Here is a 13,150-nt window from a genome sequence, read left to right on the forward strand (position 1 = left end):
ATTTAAAAACATTGCAAGTACCTTAGAGTTTCATTTAAGTAAAGTACTGGCATAAATACACTACTTGTCATAAACTGAAGTGGGCATATTTTCAAGTAGGTAAGGCCCAATATATGAATTCATTGTTTATGGCAGATGTTGTTTGGAATCTTCTGATTGTTACTTAAAAAATAAAAAAAAAACTGAAAATAACAAACTCAGATGTATGCTGCACACCGGTGTTAGCTGTAAAATACTGGTAATACTAAGGAGGTAATAGGTTTATCACCTTTCCAGCGACTACAACATCTGTGACAAAGTGCTCCATAGACCAAAGCATCATCGTTGAGTAAACGGATGCGGTCTTCTCTTCTGTCAATCAGTGACTCCTCAAAGTGTTTTTGGCTTCTTGCACTTAGTCTAAGGCCACATCTGAGGGGAACAGACAGGGCCAGCTCACAAATATTGGCTTTCCAATAACATAAGAGTGCACAGCAGCCTATCATATGGCTCGAATTAAAGCATTATGACATAATAGAGCAAAGTCGGGGTTAAGACCTCATTACTGCCACCCCGGGCCTCTGCGTTTGCTCTCTGTAGACCTGGCAGCTCGCAGTTCTGGTTTTGGACCTGCTTTATTCTAATTGGAGCAGCAATATGGTGTAATTGAGAGAGGGGTATGGTGTTAGTGTGCTGAATGTGGCTCGGCTTGTGTTTTTTAGCACTTAACCTGGTAATAAGCTCTCAAACCAGACCGCATCATACCATTACCATTTGAACTGTAGTGCGGCGACAGAGGAGAGATTTAAACATATGAATGAATACACATGAGAGGTGCATACTCGATACATGCATGGAGATTGTGACTGTGCGTTGGTTGTAATAGTCGTGAGAGAGTAAGGGGAGAGTCTGGCGGAGGCTAAGAGGACAGAGGGCCTTGGCTTGTGCCTGTTTGCTCAGCTCTGACCACAGACACAGAGAAAGTGGTTTCGTAGAGCAGTATTAGCTCTTGATTATTTGCGTTAACCGGTACTTAGATTTACTGCCTGGGTAATGCGATCTGACTGGTAGTTAAGCACTTGCAGCAACTCGGGGCAGGAAAGCCAGGACAAAGTTGCTGTTCCCTCTCTGTTTCCTCGGACTGGACCAATAAAAATCTTGAAAGCTCTGCCCCTGAGTCGCCGTCTCTCCCTCGCTCCAACCCGCCCCATTGGGAAGACATTTGGAAACAATCAGTGGTGTGTTTTAAGGGAAGGCCCTTCCCCTATCAATCCCCCTAGATAAGGTATCTATGAGCCGGGCTCTGTGGCCCCGCACACGGAATTCATCACCTCTGTTTCCTGTACGCTGTTTAGGGGTCCCCTCATTTTCACTCCTATCTGGTCAGAGTGCAGGGGGCACATTTTGTGTGTAAACCTATGGGGTTTACTGTGCTGGTATATGTTTAAGGGAACTGCGAGTACACTTTTCAAACATGCAGCGTTGATCTCTGTGTGTTTAAGTGAATAATAGCCCTTAGTATTTTTTCACCCGGGGGAGCTGCAGCTGACGAGGTGAGTTTGATCTGACTGTTCACAACCTGGGTGGAGTCGGCAGCTCCTGAGCGCTCACTATTTTTTTTCCCAAATGTACACTACTTTCTTCACATTTACTAGCTGAAGAGCTGTAAATTAATAGGAGGATGTGTCACATTTTTACGCAAAGGTTCTCTCATTACAGTATGCCCTTAAAAATAGCTTTAAAGCGCTTTGATGGGCAACGTTAAAATCTAATTCCTGTTAAATTAATTCAAGCTCATAAATTTTGCTATATGTCAGCCTCTCGTCTCTCATTTCTTCTTTTACATGCCTCTGTAAATCCTCTAATAACGGAGAAATGTTTTAAAAAATAATGGCTTTGAGGGTAGATGATGTAAATGTATGTTACAAGGCAGCAGCGTTTATATCCTGCCGATGAGTCAATGCACCTGCGTATAAATTCTATTATATCTGTGGCTGTCTAGACGTGTGTCATTGTGTTATTGAGCTTGCCCTGCGTGTGTTTTCGATCAGATCAGCCTCCTTCCTTTTTTCAGCTCCGAGTGTGCTGTGTGTTTTCTGACTCCCACCATGAGTTATCAGCTGGACAAATTTTTTGTCTGCGTCTCGATGGGGACAGATATAATGGGGGGGGGGGGACGTGCCCCCTTCCTGAGCTTTTAAAACAGGTGGACTCCTCCTTCCACATCCCTCCATTTCCTGACCTCCTTCTTCAATCAAACAAGTCCTTCCATTCACTTCAGATCTAATAAGGCCTGTGACCTTTGCCCTGCTTGTATGGACCCCTGACGAGAGCCTCCTTCACCTGGTATTGTGCTGCCAGCTACACCTTCCGACTGGCATGGCCCCCACTCACGCCCGCCTTTGTCCTTCTTCAATTCACTCTGACTTTGTTCAGTTAGTTAACCTAGCTTCCCCTCCCTGCTGGGAACTCAGACAGAGAAAGAAGAAGGAGGAGGAGGAGGAGGGAGGAGGAGAACGTGGAGGAAGAGAGGGGGGTTAGCGCTAAGCAATGAGAGGGAAATAAGAAATTTTTATTTTTATTTTTTCGAGAACAGTGGCCTCCGGATAAAGTGGGGGATTTGGCACTTATGTAGAAGAATCCTCTCACACTTTCCCTCTGTCCACCACTCTCTCCCATTATGAATGTGTCTCGTCTAACCTAGCTCCTCTCACATGAGATTAGAACGTCAGTAGCCCCCCACACCCCCAAAAACACACACACAAACAGACACACACTAGCCTAAACAAGCACCGGCAAACAACAGATTAACCCAAAGAAAGGGATTATCAGTCAACTGAGAGGCAGGGAGATGGACCCCCAGCTCGTTTTGTCTTTGGGGGGTTTGAATGGGCATCACTCCCGCCCGAGACAATCAAGTTCCAGTTGGACGAGACTGGATGAGAAGCTCATCTGCCTCGCAGATACCAGGAGGGACAAAGCTGAAGACTGACACAAATGACTGAAGGCGTTTTCTGGGGCTGTTTCAGCTCAGGGGAGGCTGTGCATGCTGCACCGCTGGATCAAAGATAAAGGCCATGAGTTTTTTGGTAGTTCAACAGGTCGACACGTAATCATCAGGACTGAAGCCAATCCAATGCAGTTCGTTCTTGAATTAATGTGATTAGGGGGCCATATAACCACTTAATAAGACTAATATAATGTGACATATGTGTTTGAATTGATAGAGAAATCTAGCTTTACACATATACACATTTGAGATGGTGACATTGATCTGAATACAGCAGGAAAGATGTGATGCAGTGCTTTTGAGCATGTAGATGTCACCCAATTGTTTGAGGATTCAGCAAAATCCCATATAATGTGAAGCCAATATGTCAAATACAGTTAGAAAAGAAATTGATAATTATGACAGATTTGGAATGTGATGCATGAGATAATCCTTACATGTGGACTCCTGTGCTTTAAAAAGCAAACGCTGCTCCCTGCTTGACACTAAACACTTGTGTGAGATGTGTGAGATGAAGATTTTTTTATATTAACAGAAAGAACTGATCATGTACTTTTGACTCACTTATTTCGTCCTCAGGATTTTTCAACCACAGACACAGCTCAGTGGCATAGATGTAATTGCAATTAATTAACGTGTAATTACAGGATCTGTGTTTCCTCTGCAGCACAGGTCTCATAAGATCAGTCTCTTGTTCAGAACGCTCACTCTACACAGTGACACATTTCCCTCTTCACACTATCTGGTCTCACACGGCAGATTTTAATGGTCTTTATTGTCCGCTTTACAATTCATTAAGTGCCAATGAGACCCGAGTGTATGCTATGAACTGCGCCTTCATTATCACACACAGTGTCTCAGCAGCCAGTCAGTGCTCTTCTCATCAGTTCCCACAATGATGTCAGCGCAGCCGTTGTGCTTGCGCCACACAATGCATTGACAACCACCATTCACGTCGTCTTTGAAGATGCAAGACTTTTTTTTTTTTTTTTAACTTGCAATTTCTGAAAAGTGCATGTGTGTGTACGTGTGTGAAAATGCGAAGATGTGTGTCCATTGAGAGACTGCATGAGTGACAGAGAGGTTCATCCCTAGTGCCTGCCTTTCTAAACGCTGCTGTGGGCAGGGCCATCTATGCTGACAGTAGATGGGATGTGGCAGGGGCTGGGGGATTAAGGGGCTTTTAGCCAGGACTGAGAGTGGCTCTTTCTCCCTGTGACAGAGAGAGGTGACAGGCCGTCAGCGCACAGGGGACAGGCGGACAGCCAGCCAGAGACATCTGCATTCATTCAGGACAGCGGCTTATCCGTGCACAAAAAACACGCCCTCTTGAAACACCCTCCATCTACACTCTCACACTCCGTCTTACGCATGCACACATGCACAAACAAGAGTATACGTCAACACACACATGCAGCACACAAAACCCTGATTCCAACATTGACCTTTCCTAGAGTTTATACTGACTGTGCAAATAGCAAAAGCAGCAACACACTACAGACTGCCTGGAAACTTCCTATGTTAGTGCTTTTTTGTTTCTTTGTTTTTCTGCTGTTTTCACCAGGCTCTGTGGACTAATAGGATCAGATGTGACTACCCATAACCACAGGCTTTATAGGCTAAAGTTTCATCATAAAATGTTTTGGAATCTGAAAATGTACATTTCTGATCCAAGACTTCGTAATGAAAAACACAGAAACACAAGATTTTCAGCTGACAATAATTGAAAGGATGGGTCTCCTCCTGGTCAGGCATCTGCCAACTCCTCCTCCTTCCATCCTCTCATGACTGGGAGGTTGAGAAGACAGGCAGAGCCAGGAAAGGCCCTGCCCAGCCATCTAATCCTCTACTCCCATTCACCATCTCTGCTAATCTCCCTCCCCACCTCCCCACCACCACTACCGCCAGCACTATCGCCTCCACCTCCACCTCCACCTCCGCCTCCGCCTCTCCCTCAAGAGGTGCACAAAGACCCTAAGCGCCCCTGTCCCGCCCCACTCACCATCCCACCCCTTCTCGTATCCCTAACCTGCTCCGCCCATCGCTCCTACAGCAGGAGGCACTCAGCTTTCTAAGCCCAGGACCCATAATCCCGTGGGGCTGCGAGTTTGGGTGAGCCCAAAGGCTCATTGAGTGCCGGATAACTCTCTCCCGGACTCTAACTCTCTGTCTTATTGTTGCGGCTGCTGAGAAGAAGACAGACACAAATGGAGTTTGAATTTCAATGTGCCTAACGACTCAGAGAGAGAGACAGCAGAATATGGACTGGTGGGCATCCAGGCGTGAAGAGTATTTTCAAGGAGGCCACGGAGAAACGCATGCAAACACTGTTGGCAAGTGCAGGCCACCACAGCTTGCCACGTGAAAGATAGAGTACAGTATTTTATAGTTCATCTTTTATTCACCTTTTTTTTTTTCAAAGTTAAATAAATTCCAAATGGAAAACATAACCTTGTGTTGTTATTATTTTTGAGCTGTTATATGAATTTAAGCTATTAAGACCATATCCTAACATGGTCATCAGCTATATTCCAAGTGAGCGTTGTAGCCGTCACAAGAGTTAAAGGGACATTCCACATTTTATTAGGATAACTAATTTTGGTTCTTTTTTCTCTTTTTTTGTAATTAATAAATCCAATTTGATTTAATTTTACACTTTCATTTCTCAAAGTAAAGTAAATGTTAAGACAACAATGATATTTTTTTTCTGTTTTTGAGTAAAAAAGATTAGACATTGTGCCACTATTAAGATACAACTAATGAACATGCTGCTATTTTGCATTTGTTTTAAATTTATCACATTTTTTTTGTTATTAAAAGTGATAATAACAGGTTAACAATTTTCAATTTTAAGAATATCATTGGTATGTCCTCAAGCTGCATGGACTCCACAAGTTTGTGATAACCCAGGGTATCCTAGCATGATTTGAAAATGTTTCAAAGAGCTTCTCGAGATGTCAGGAATGCTTGGCTTTCTCAGTCTTCAAGTGCCTCCTTAAATGTTCAATGGGTTTAAGGTCTAGTGACTGTGGAGGAAAAAGTCCATGACAGTCAGCACTCCTTGGTCTTCTTTGGTCTTCAAGTAGTTCTTGCAAAGCTTTGAGGTGCATTTGGGCTCATTATCTTTCCCTACAAAGATGTAAACCAGAAGGCGTAGCATGTCTGTGAAGAATGGAGTGCTACTTCTCCTTGGTCAGGGTAGAGTCGATTTGGTGCAGGTTTACTTGATTTACTCCAAAGTAGCAAAAACACCCCCAGAATTGAATATGTCGATTTGTTACTTTGATAAACTGCAGTATCGTTCTTGATCCTGCAAGTCTCCTTACATACAATCCTCTGTTACTGTTAATAATCTCAAGCTTGTTTTCATCAGTAGTAAACAGACACCCACTGCCCACCCTAAAATGTGACGTGTTTCCGCAGCTGTGAAGTGGTTTAAAGATGCTATTCATCATCTGAGACAACGGCTAGAAACTCTTCTTTTGACAGTACTGTGTATCCGTGGTTAAGTTGTTATTCTATTTGATGAGCGCCGCTTCAATAGAAGGATATAATTCAAGGACATGTGACCTTATGTATGAGGGACACAGTTAATGCAAATGATCTGCTTAAATTTGATTGGTGGTTTAGAAACAGTGAGGGATCTTTATTATTTCATTATACATCTGACCTTTTAGGGATTGTAAATATTGCTAAATCCTTAAACTTTCTGATTATTCCCAGGTTTACATGGAAATATGACACACTTCTGATGTGCTCTCAGACTTTTGGACCCGACTCTTGTAGACACTTTTACTTACCAAGCTTTGGTCACTGAGAACATTCTCTTTTTGATAAGGCGGAGCACCTATTCAATTCCTTGATTGATTCTTTTCTTTAGTATTTTTATATTACAGATAACATCTAAAGTAAATAATTACATTCATGAACACAGCCTCAACACAAACACAAGTCACTCCTATAAAAATCAGAAGCTTGCTAAAAGCACCTTGCTAATATATCTGTCTCAGCTCACACACACACACACACACACATACACTTATACAGACTCATACGCAGTGTGCACACGATTGCTGGCACAGTCAGCACTTCAATTCTGCATACGACAGTGTAGGTGAGCTTGACAGACCCCTCACTGCTGCCTCTCCACCTCTTATTTACAGAAGCTATCTTTCCCATAAGTCACCATTCCTGTATTCATAAAGCATCATAGATGCCATAACTCACTCTTCCCCTTTATGAATAAAGCTCCCAAATTTATGGTGATGGCGCTGAGGAGTAGTGGCCTCCCTCGTGACAAACTTCCCCCAGTCTGTCACCACTGGCCTGGGCCGCTCAGGGCCCTACATCAAAAGCTCCAGATGGGAGCGCCACTTTATCGCTCCCCGGTCGGTGACATCACCTTGCCGCGCTGCACGGAATTGATGATGAAAGCAAACATATCTATCTTAACTCACATTTACCAAATCAATTTTATTTTTACAGACCCTCCGCAGGGTTATTGGCATATTGACGGTTTGCAGGCAGGAGGGGAGGGTGAGCAATGGCCGAGGGATGGTGAACGGGTGGGCATGGGAACAGAATGGGGGGGAGGGTCAGCAGGGCTTAATGGCGTTTACCATATTTAATGCAGCAGGATGTCATCACTGAATATCCATTCTGAATAATGTGGCATTTCATCATAAATTCTTTACAACTTATTTACTTAATGGAAAGAGTTATGGCTCGCTGTCAGGGTGGTAATTAAACATTGTGATACAGTGCTGCCTCGCCAGGATCCCATCTTTCCCCTCAACCCCCCCCACCCGCCTGCCCCTAGACACACACACACACACACACACACACACACACACACACACACACGCTCACATCCCAGCTCCTCAGCCTTTTTAAATACATATTATTATTCAAGCTCGCCATAAATTACCACCAGATTAAAATTCATGAAACCTCTTTTTCCTTTATTTCCTTCCCTGGGAAAAAGAATAACCCAGAGCTTGTTCAACCAGCTGTAAATCTCTTCAGGAGGGACAGAGACTTTTTATTAAAATTCTGTCTTATGAAAATGGGTTAAAATAAAGAGTTTTCCCTCGCTTCTATTTAACAGATATATTGCGTCTAGCTGTGCAATCACTCCACACTTGATAAAGACAGAGAAGTTGCTTCCTGGAGAAATGCAGTCTGGAGTAAACGGGGGGGAAAAAAAGGGAATTTATTTTGGTTTTGTCAAAGCCAAAACCGCTGAGTCTGAACTGATGGGCTGGAGTAATGCTCTATGATGCAAACCCAATGAGCACCAGTCCAAATCCAAAACTATTTATATGAGCTGAATGTTGATATTATACCAACATGTTCTCAGTCAGCTATAGCATAGCATCAAACTGGACCCAGGGGTTATGGGGTTAGACTCTGGAAAGAGAGGAATGAATCATCTTTTTATCTAAAACTGCGACTTCTCACTTTATGAACTGCATGGTCAGCTACTCTTAATGAGCTTGGCTCTGTCCCCACAAAGGGACAAAGCCACTGAATGTGGCGGACTAAACCTTCACGTTCAAATTAGAGAGGATCTATTCTGGGAGACTAAATGAGGCTGATGCTCTGCCAGCCCCTTCGTCCTGCTCCATAAAACCAAACTAGCCTGACACTGACAGAGACCACATCTAACCTTTGACCTTGTCCTGTGACCCTGCCTTCGATTTTTTAAGTCTGCTGACCAATATGTGATTTGCCAATGGCCGCACTGGGTCCCTAACTGGGATGAAGAAGGGATTTATGGCTTTTCATTTTAATTGGGTTAAGAGCACAACCTTCACTCACTTTCTTTCAGTGGCACTGAGCTAACATTACATCACTGGGCAACAAACGGCAACAACAGCCTTGTGGTCACTGGGCTAAATGTGAACATGACGACATGGGAGGAAATAAAAAGAGGACTGATGTGAATGCTACAGTGTATATTGGCCAAGGAAACCCCCCTGGTAAAGAAGTGGGCTACTACTGCTGCAGAAAAACCTTGTAACTACTATTTTTATGTTTATACTTGGACTTAAGCTTAAGCTACTCTGTTACAAGGAGAGCAAATTTTCTTAGTTGCCATGAAATCTGTCCCAGAATCATTGAAAAATATGCTGGCCCCTGTAAGAATTCCTTTTTTTCCCATCAATTCCTGATATTGAACAGTTGCAACACACATAAGGAAATATGAACTTCTGCAAATCGGACCTCTCTTTTCTCTCATAACTTGTTTTTTGTCTACTAGAGCTAACAAATAAAGGCATATGTTCCTACCTCCCAGCCTTGAGTGGGATCTTGGAGATAAGGCCTTTGCTCTCCTTCATATGGTCCAAAGCGCTCGCCGACGCTCACCTTCCTGCGGCTCCAGATGCCCAGACCTCCCCCTGCAACTGCTGACTCTCGCAATTCAAAGTCCAGGGGAATGGTCAGGTCTTCTTGGGGTAAAAACATGCTTGGGTGTTGGAATGACAAGGGGTCCTGGGGTGAGGACTCATCGTCGGAGAGCGGAGGGGACACCGGGTCCTCTGGTGGGGCCGAAGAAGGTGTAGGATCCCCATCGGAGCCACATACATCATCTAAGATGTCGGATGGATAAAGGGCAAACTCGTCATCACCATCACCTGTGGAAGAAAGAGAGAGTCTCTACATGAGGGTGATGATCAATGATTCTTTTGTGATTGCAGGACTGTCACAGATTAACGCTGGCAATGGGTTAACTTTCCCATCAGGAAACTGCACAGTGCGAAGACAAAAGCTCCAAACAAGCATGTTGTCATCATCTTATTTCAACTATGAAGGAAAAATCCTGTAAAAAGTAAACAGTTTTATATATATATTAACTTGAGTAGTTCAACAGCGGAAGACAGAAGGTCGTACAGGATTGAAACAGCCAGTAAGGGTATGATGTGACCAACTGTGTTTTAACAGAGCTTGGTAGTAAAGAAAAGAAAATCTTCAAGGGAGCTCTCTTGTTTCTAATCTCTAATCATTATATTCCTGACCTATGGAATACCCAGCACACATTTGAACGCATTTTAAGTATCAAAATAGGACTTGACGTGTCAAAAAACAGGCTTCTGGACCCACCAGCAAAAACATGTCATGTTTGCCACTTGGTTGAGCTCACGCCAACGTGGGCAAACAGGGTCGGCTCTGCATTGTACTGCTCTGACTGTTTTATATTTCCTTTTCCTGAACTCTTTCTCCACTGTATGGTGAAAACAGAGGGAAGCACACCAGGGTTAATTGTGAATAGAGTGAAACAGGACATAGAAGCACGACCCTTGAACCCACACTGGGCTTCTTCAGAGTGGCACACGTGGCTGCTGGAGCTAAATGGTGGAAGAGTGATTGAATTATTCACAGTGCTGACAGTCTGCTGTGGAGCAAAGCAGCACTGCTGTGAGGTCTTAGTCAAAACTACAGGTAAGTAGAGAGAAATCAGAAAAAGAAGTATGTCAATGTATAAAGGAAGAAGATGTCATCAAACAAGAAAAAAAACAAGTATTTAGACAAATGAAGACAGCAAGGAAATGAAGAAGCCAGCAAGCACGAAAGACTTGCCAGCCAGGTGCCACACAGTGAGACAGACAGACACTAAAAGCCGGAAATGATCCACAGGAAGCTGCCGCTTTGTGGTGGGCTGTGCCTAACGCAGGCTGACAGGTCACGGGGAGAGGGGGCTCTGCTAATGAGGCTAAACAACCCATCCCTGGGCCGGGGTAACATTCCTGAAGGGCTTCCTGTGTGACACTGTACCTCTGGTGCTGTCAGCCATGGAACCTTTGATCCACACAGATGCACACATGCACTTGTTGTTCACCGGCTGCAAATTAACCGTGCTTCTGATTGACTGAACGGGTCACTGTGATTGGCCACAGGTGGCCACGAACTAACCTGAGAGATTAACTCCAGATCTGGACAATGTCTTTGAGCTACTTTTTGCATGATCCCACCTTACAGGGCTGATACATTAACTCGAGGCTCAAGAAAAGTTACATGCATTTTGTTTAGCATATGTGCAACTCCCATTTTGGCAAGGTCAAAGCACAACGTCTGGCAAAAAGGAATAAAAAAACTGTCAAATACTGCATATCTAGATACATAAGCTGTTTTCCTCGGCCAGTTAAGAATCATAATTCCTGTCAAAATGTGTGTTTGCTGTGGGGAAATAATCTACACGTGGACACATTGTGCTGAATCAGCTGTCTATTGCGGATATATGCATTGTGCAGTGTCTGTGTGAGCGTATTTGTCGAAACATATCTACAACTTAAGCATTTCTCATGGTCATTCCCTGCGGCAATACCTGATCACAGTGTCTGTGCAACTATTGTGTTTGACACACACACTGTGTGGGCCCAGCGTGTTTGAAGGGAAAAGTCTTTTAAAGACTCTACTGAGCTGCGCCGGGCATGAAACCCAATGTGGCTCTGGGAGCAAACGTAATGATTTTCAGCGTGGAGACTGTGTAACGTGGTTATAGGCTTGGATGTGAAGTTTGCCATATGGTAGAGGGACAAGAGCTTTTAAAGGTAACTGTATCCCTCCATTGCTGTTTCTCCTCTGACATTTCCCCTCTCATGCTGGTCTCAAAGTTTATATTTGATTTAGGCCAGAAATTCTCCCGGTCCACTGCACTCAATGAGAGCATTTCAACTCATAAACATATATGTTTCTGTAAGGTAAACGTGAGCCAAAAACAAATATGCTATGTTCAGAGTTTAAAAAATTGTGGTTTCATGGGCAGATGATTGATAAGTCAGAGACCGTGGCTCTGCTTAGACGTGTGGGGCGGCCGGGACACTGCACACAGATGATCAGATTGGTATGAGTGTGTGTGTGCGTGTGTGCATATCTGTGTCTCTGCCTATGTAAAGCAAATCGTCCAGTTTGTTTGTTCAGTAATGGACATTACTTCAACATTGCAAGCTGACGCCCTTCATCAAAGAAGGAGGTCCAAAAGAATTCTGATAGAGAAGGGGAACTCCAGCTGGGAGCAGCATCATGACTCCAACCGCATTAATAACATAGATGGCACATCCTGATAGCACAAGAAAAGCAAGTGTAAAAAGAAGCTGAAAAACTTTGATGTTGACGTATCCAAAAGACAACACAAAAGATTTAGTGCAAAACAGTAAGGAAAACAATATTATCTCCCCATCAAAATCAGCCATTAACGCAGGAAAATACATCATGACACTTTGCATAAACACTGACGTGCACGCACACCCTTATATATCATGTATTCAAATGCTCGCGCTTGACGCCAAATTCATTAATTTTTATTAAGAGGGAAAACATTTGTTCCCAGGCCCGCTATCTGCATGGGTGGAATGATTTTCACCTCTGCCACAAGGTGTTGGGCGGACTCATACATCACATGATTACCCCGAGCAGCGAGCAGGGCCGCCATCATCAGGGAGTGAATTAAAGATGATAGAAAGAGCTATTAATCACTGTGACAAAGCCCCTAATGGAGGTGTGACCCAGCCACTGCTGACGGGACGCCAAGGGGACGCACCCACGGGACAAATGGATACATATGTTTACAGAGAGAATAACCTACCTGTGGACACAGTCAACCCCTCCTCGCTCAGTTTTTTTTTTTCTTCCCTGCACTGCTGTCTTTTCTTGCTATTACTGTATTGCTGTGTGTCTCTTGCTACATTTATTTAATTTCCTCGACCTCTCATATCTATATATTTTTTTTATTCTTCTTGAGTTTTAATCGGCGAAACCCCTATCCTACTTGTCGTAAGTGATGTTAATTTGCAGGGCTGATGAATCATGCATCTATGCTCACATATTCTTGAGGAAATGGTTTACAATAGAGTAGATTTATTGCCAGCTTATTTATGAAAATACAAAATACTAATTTGCAGAGAATGGTTTTCCTAAACTGAATTAAAGTGTTATATCTGAGTTCCTCTACTGCATCTCTGCTTATAGTGCACAATGCTGGACAGGCTTTAACACTGTGAGGTGTAAGGTGGGAACATTATTAATCGACTTAGCCTGAAGTCAATTTACAGATCACTTAATTTAGTCAGATAGAGAGGTCTAACAGTTGACTGATGGGGTCTTAGATCATGAAATATGGAAATGAACTCCTCACCTTTTGAGGACTGGCCCTCGTGCTTA

General features: G+C 43.6%; 1 protein-coding gene across 9 annotated transcripts in view; it reads right to left on the reverse strand.

The window, feature by feature from the left end:
• mecom (MDS1 and EVI1 complex locus) overlaps positions 1-13,150 on the reverse strand; it is a 132,081-nt gene that overhangs the window by 80,733 nt on the left and 38,198 nt on the right. For all 9 annotated transcript variants that reach the window (XM_008294547.1, XM_008294544.1, XM_008294548.1 and 6 more), the window contains exon 2: positions 9,281-9,627. In XM_008294547.1, coding sequence (XP_008292769.1) covers positions 9,281-9,627 — 347 coding nt within the window. The remainder of the gene's footprint in view (positions 1-9,280; positions 9,628-13,150) is intronic.

The sequence above is a fragment of the Stegastes partitus genome, unplaced genomic scaffold (genome assembly GCF_000690725.1).
Source record: "Stegastes partitus isolate 25-593 unplaced genomic scaffold, Stegastes_partitus-1.0.2 Scaffold970, whole genome shotgun sequence".
In the NCBI taxonomy this organism is placed as follows: Eukaryota; Metazoa; Chordata; class Actinopteri; family Pomacentridae; genus Stegastes; species Stegastes partitus.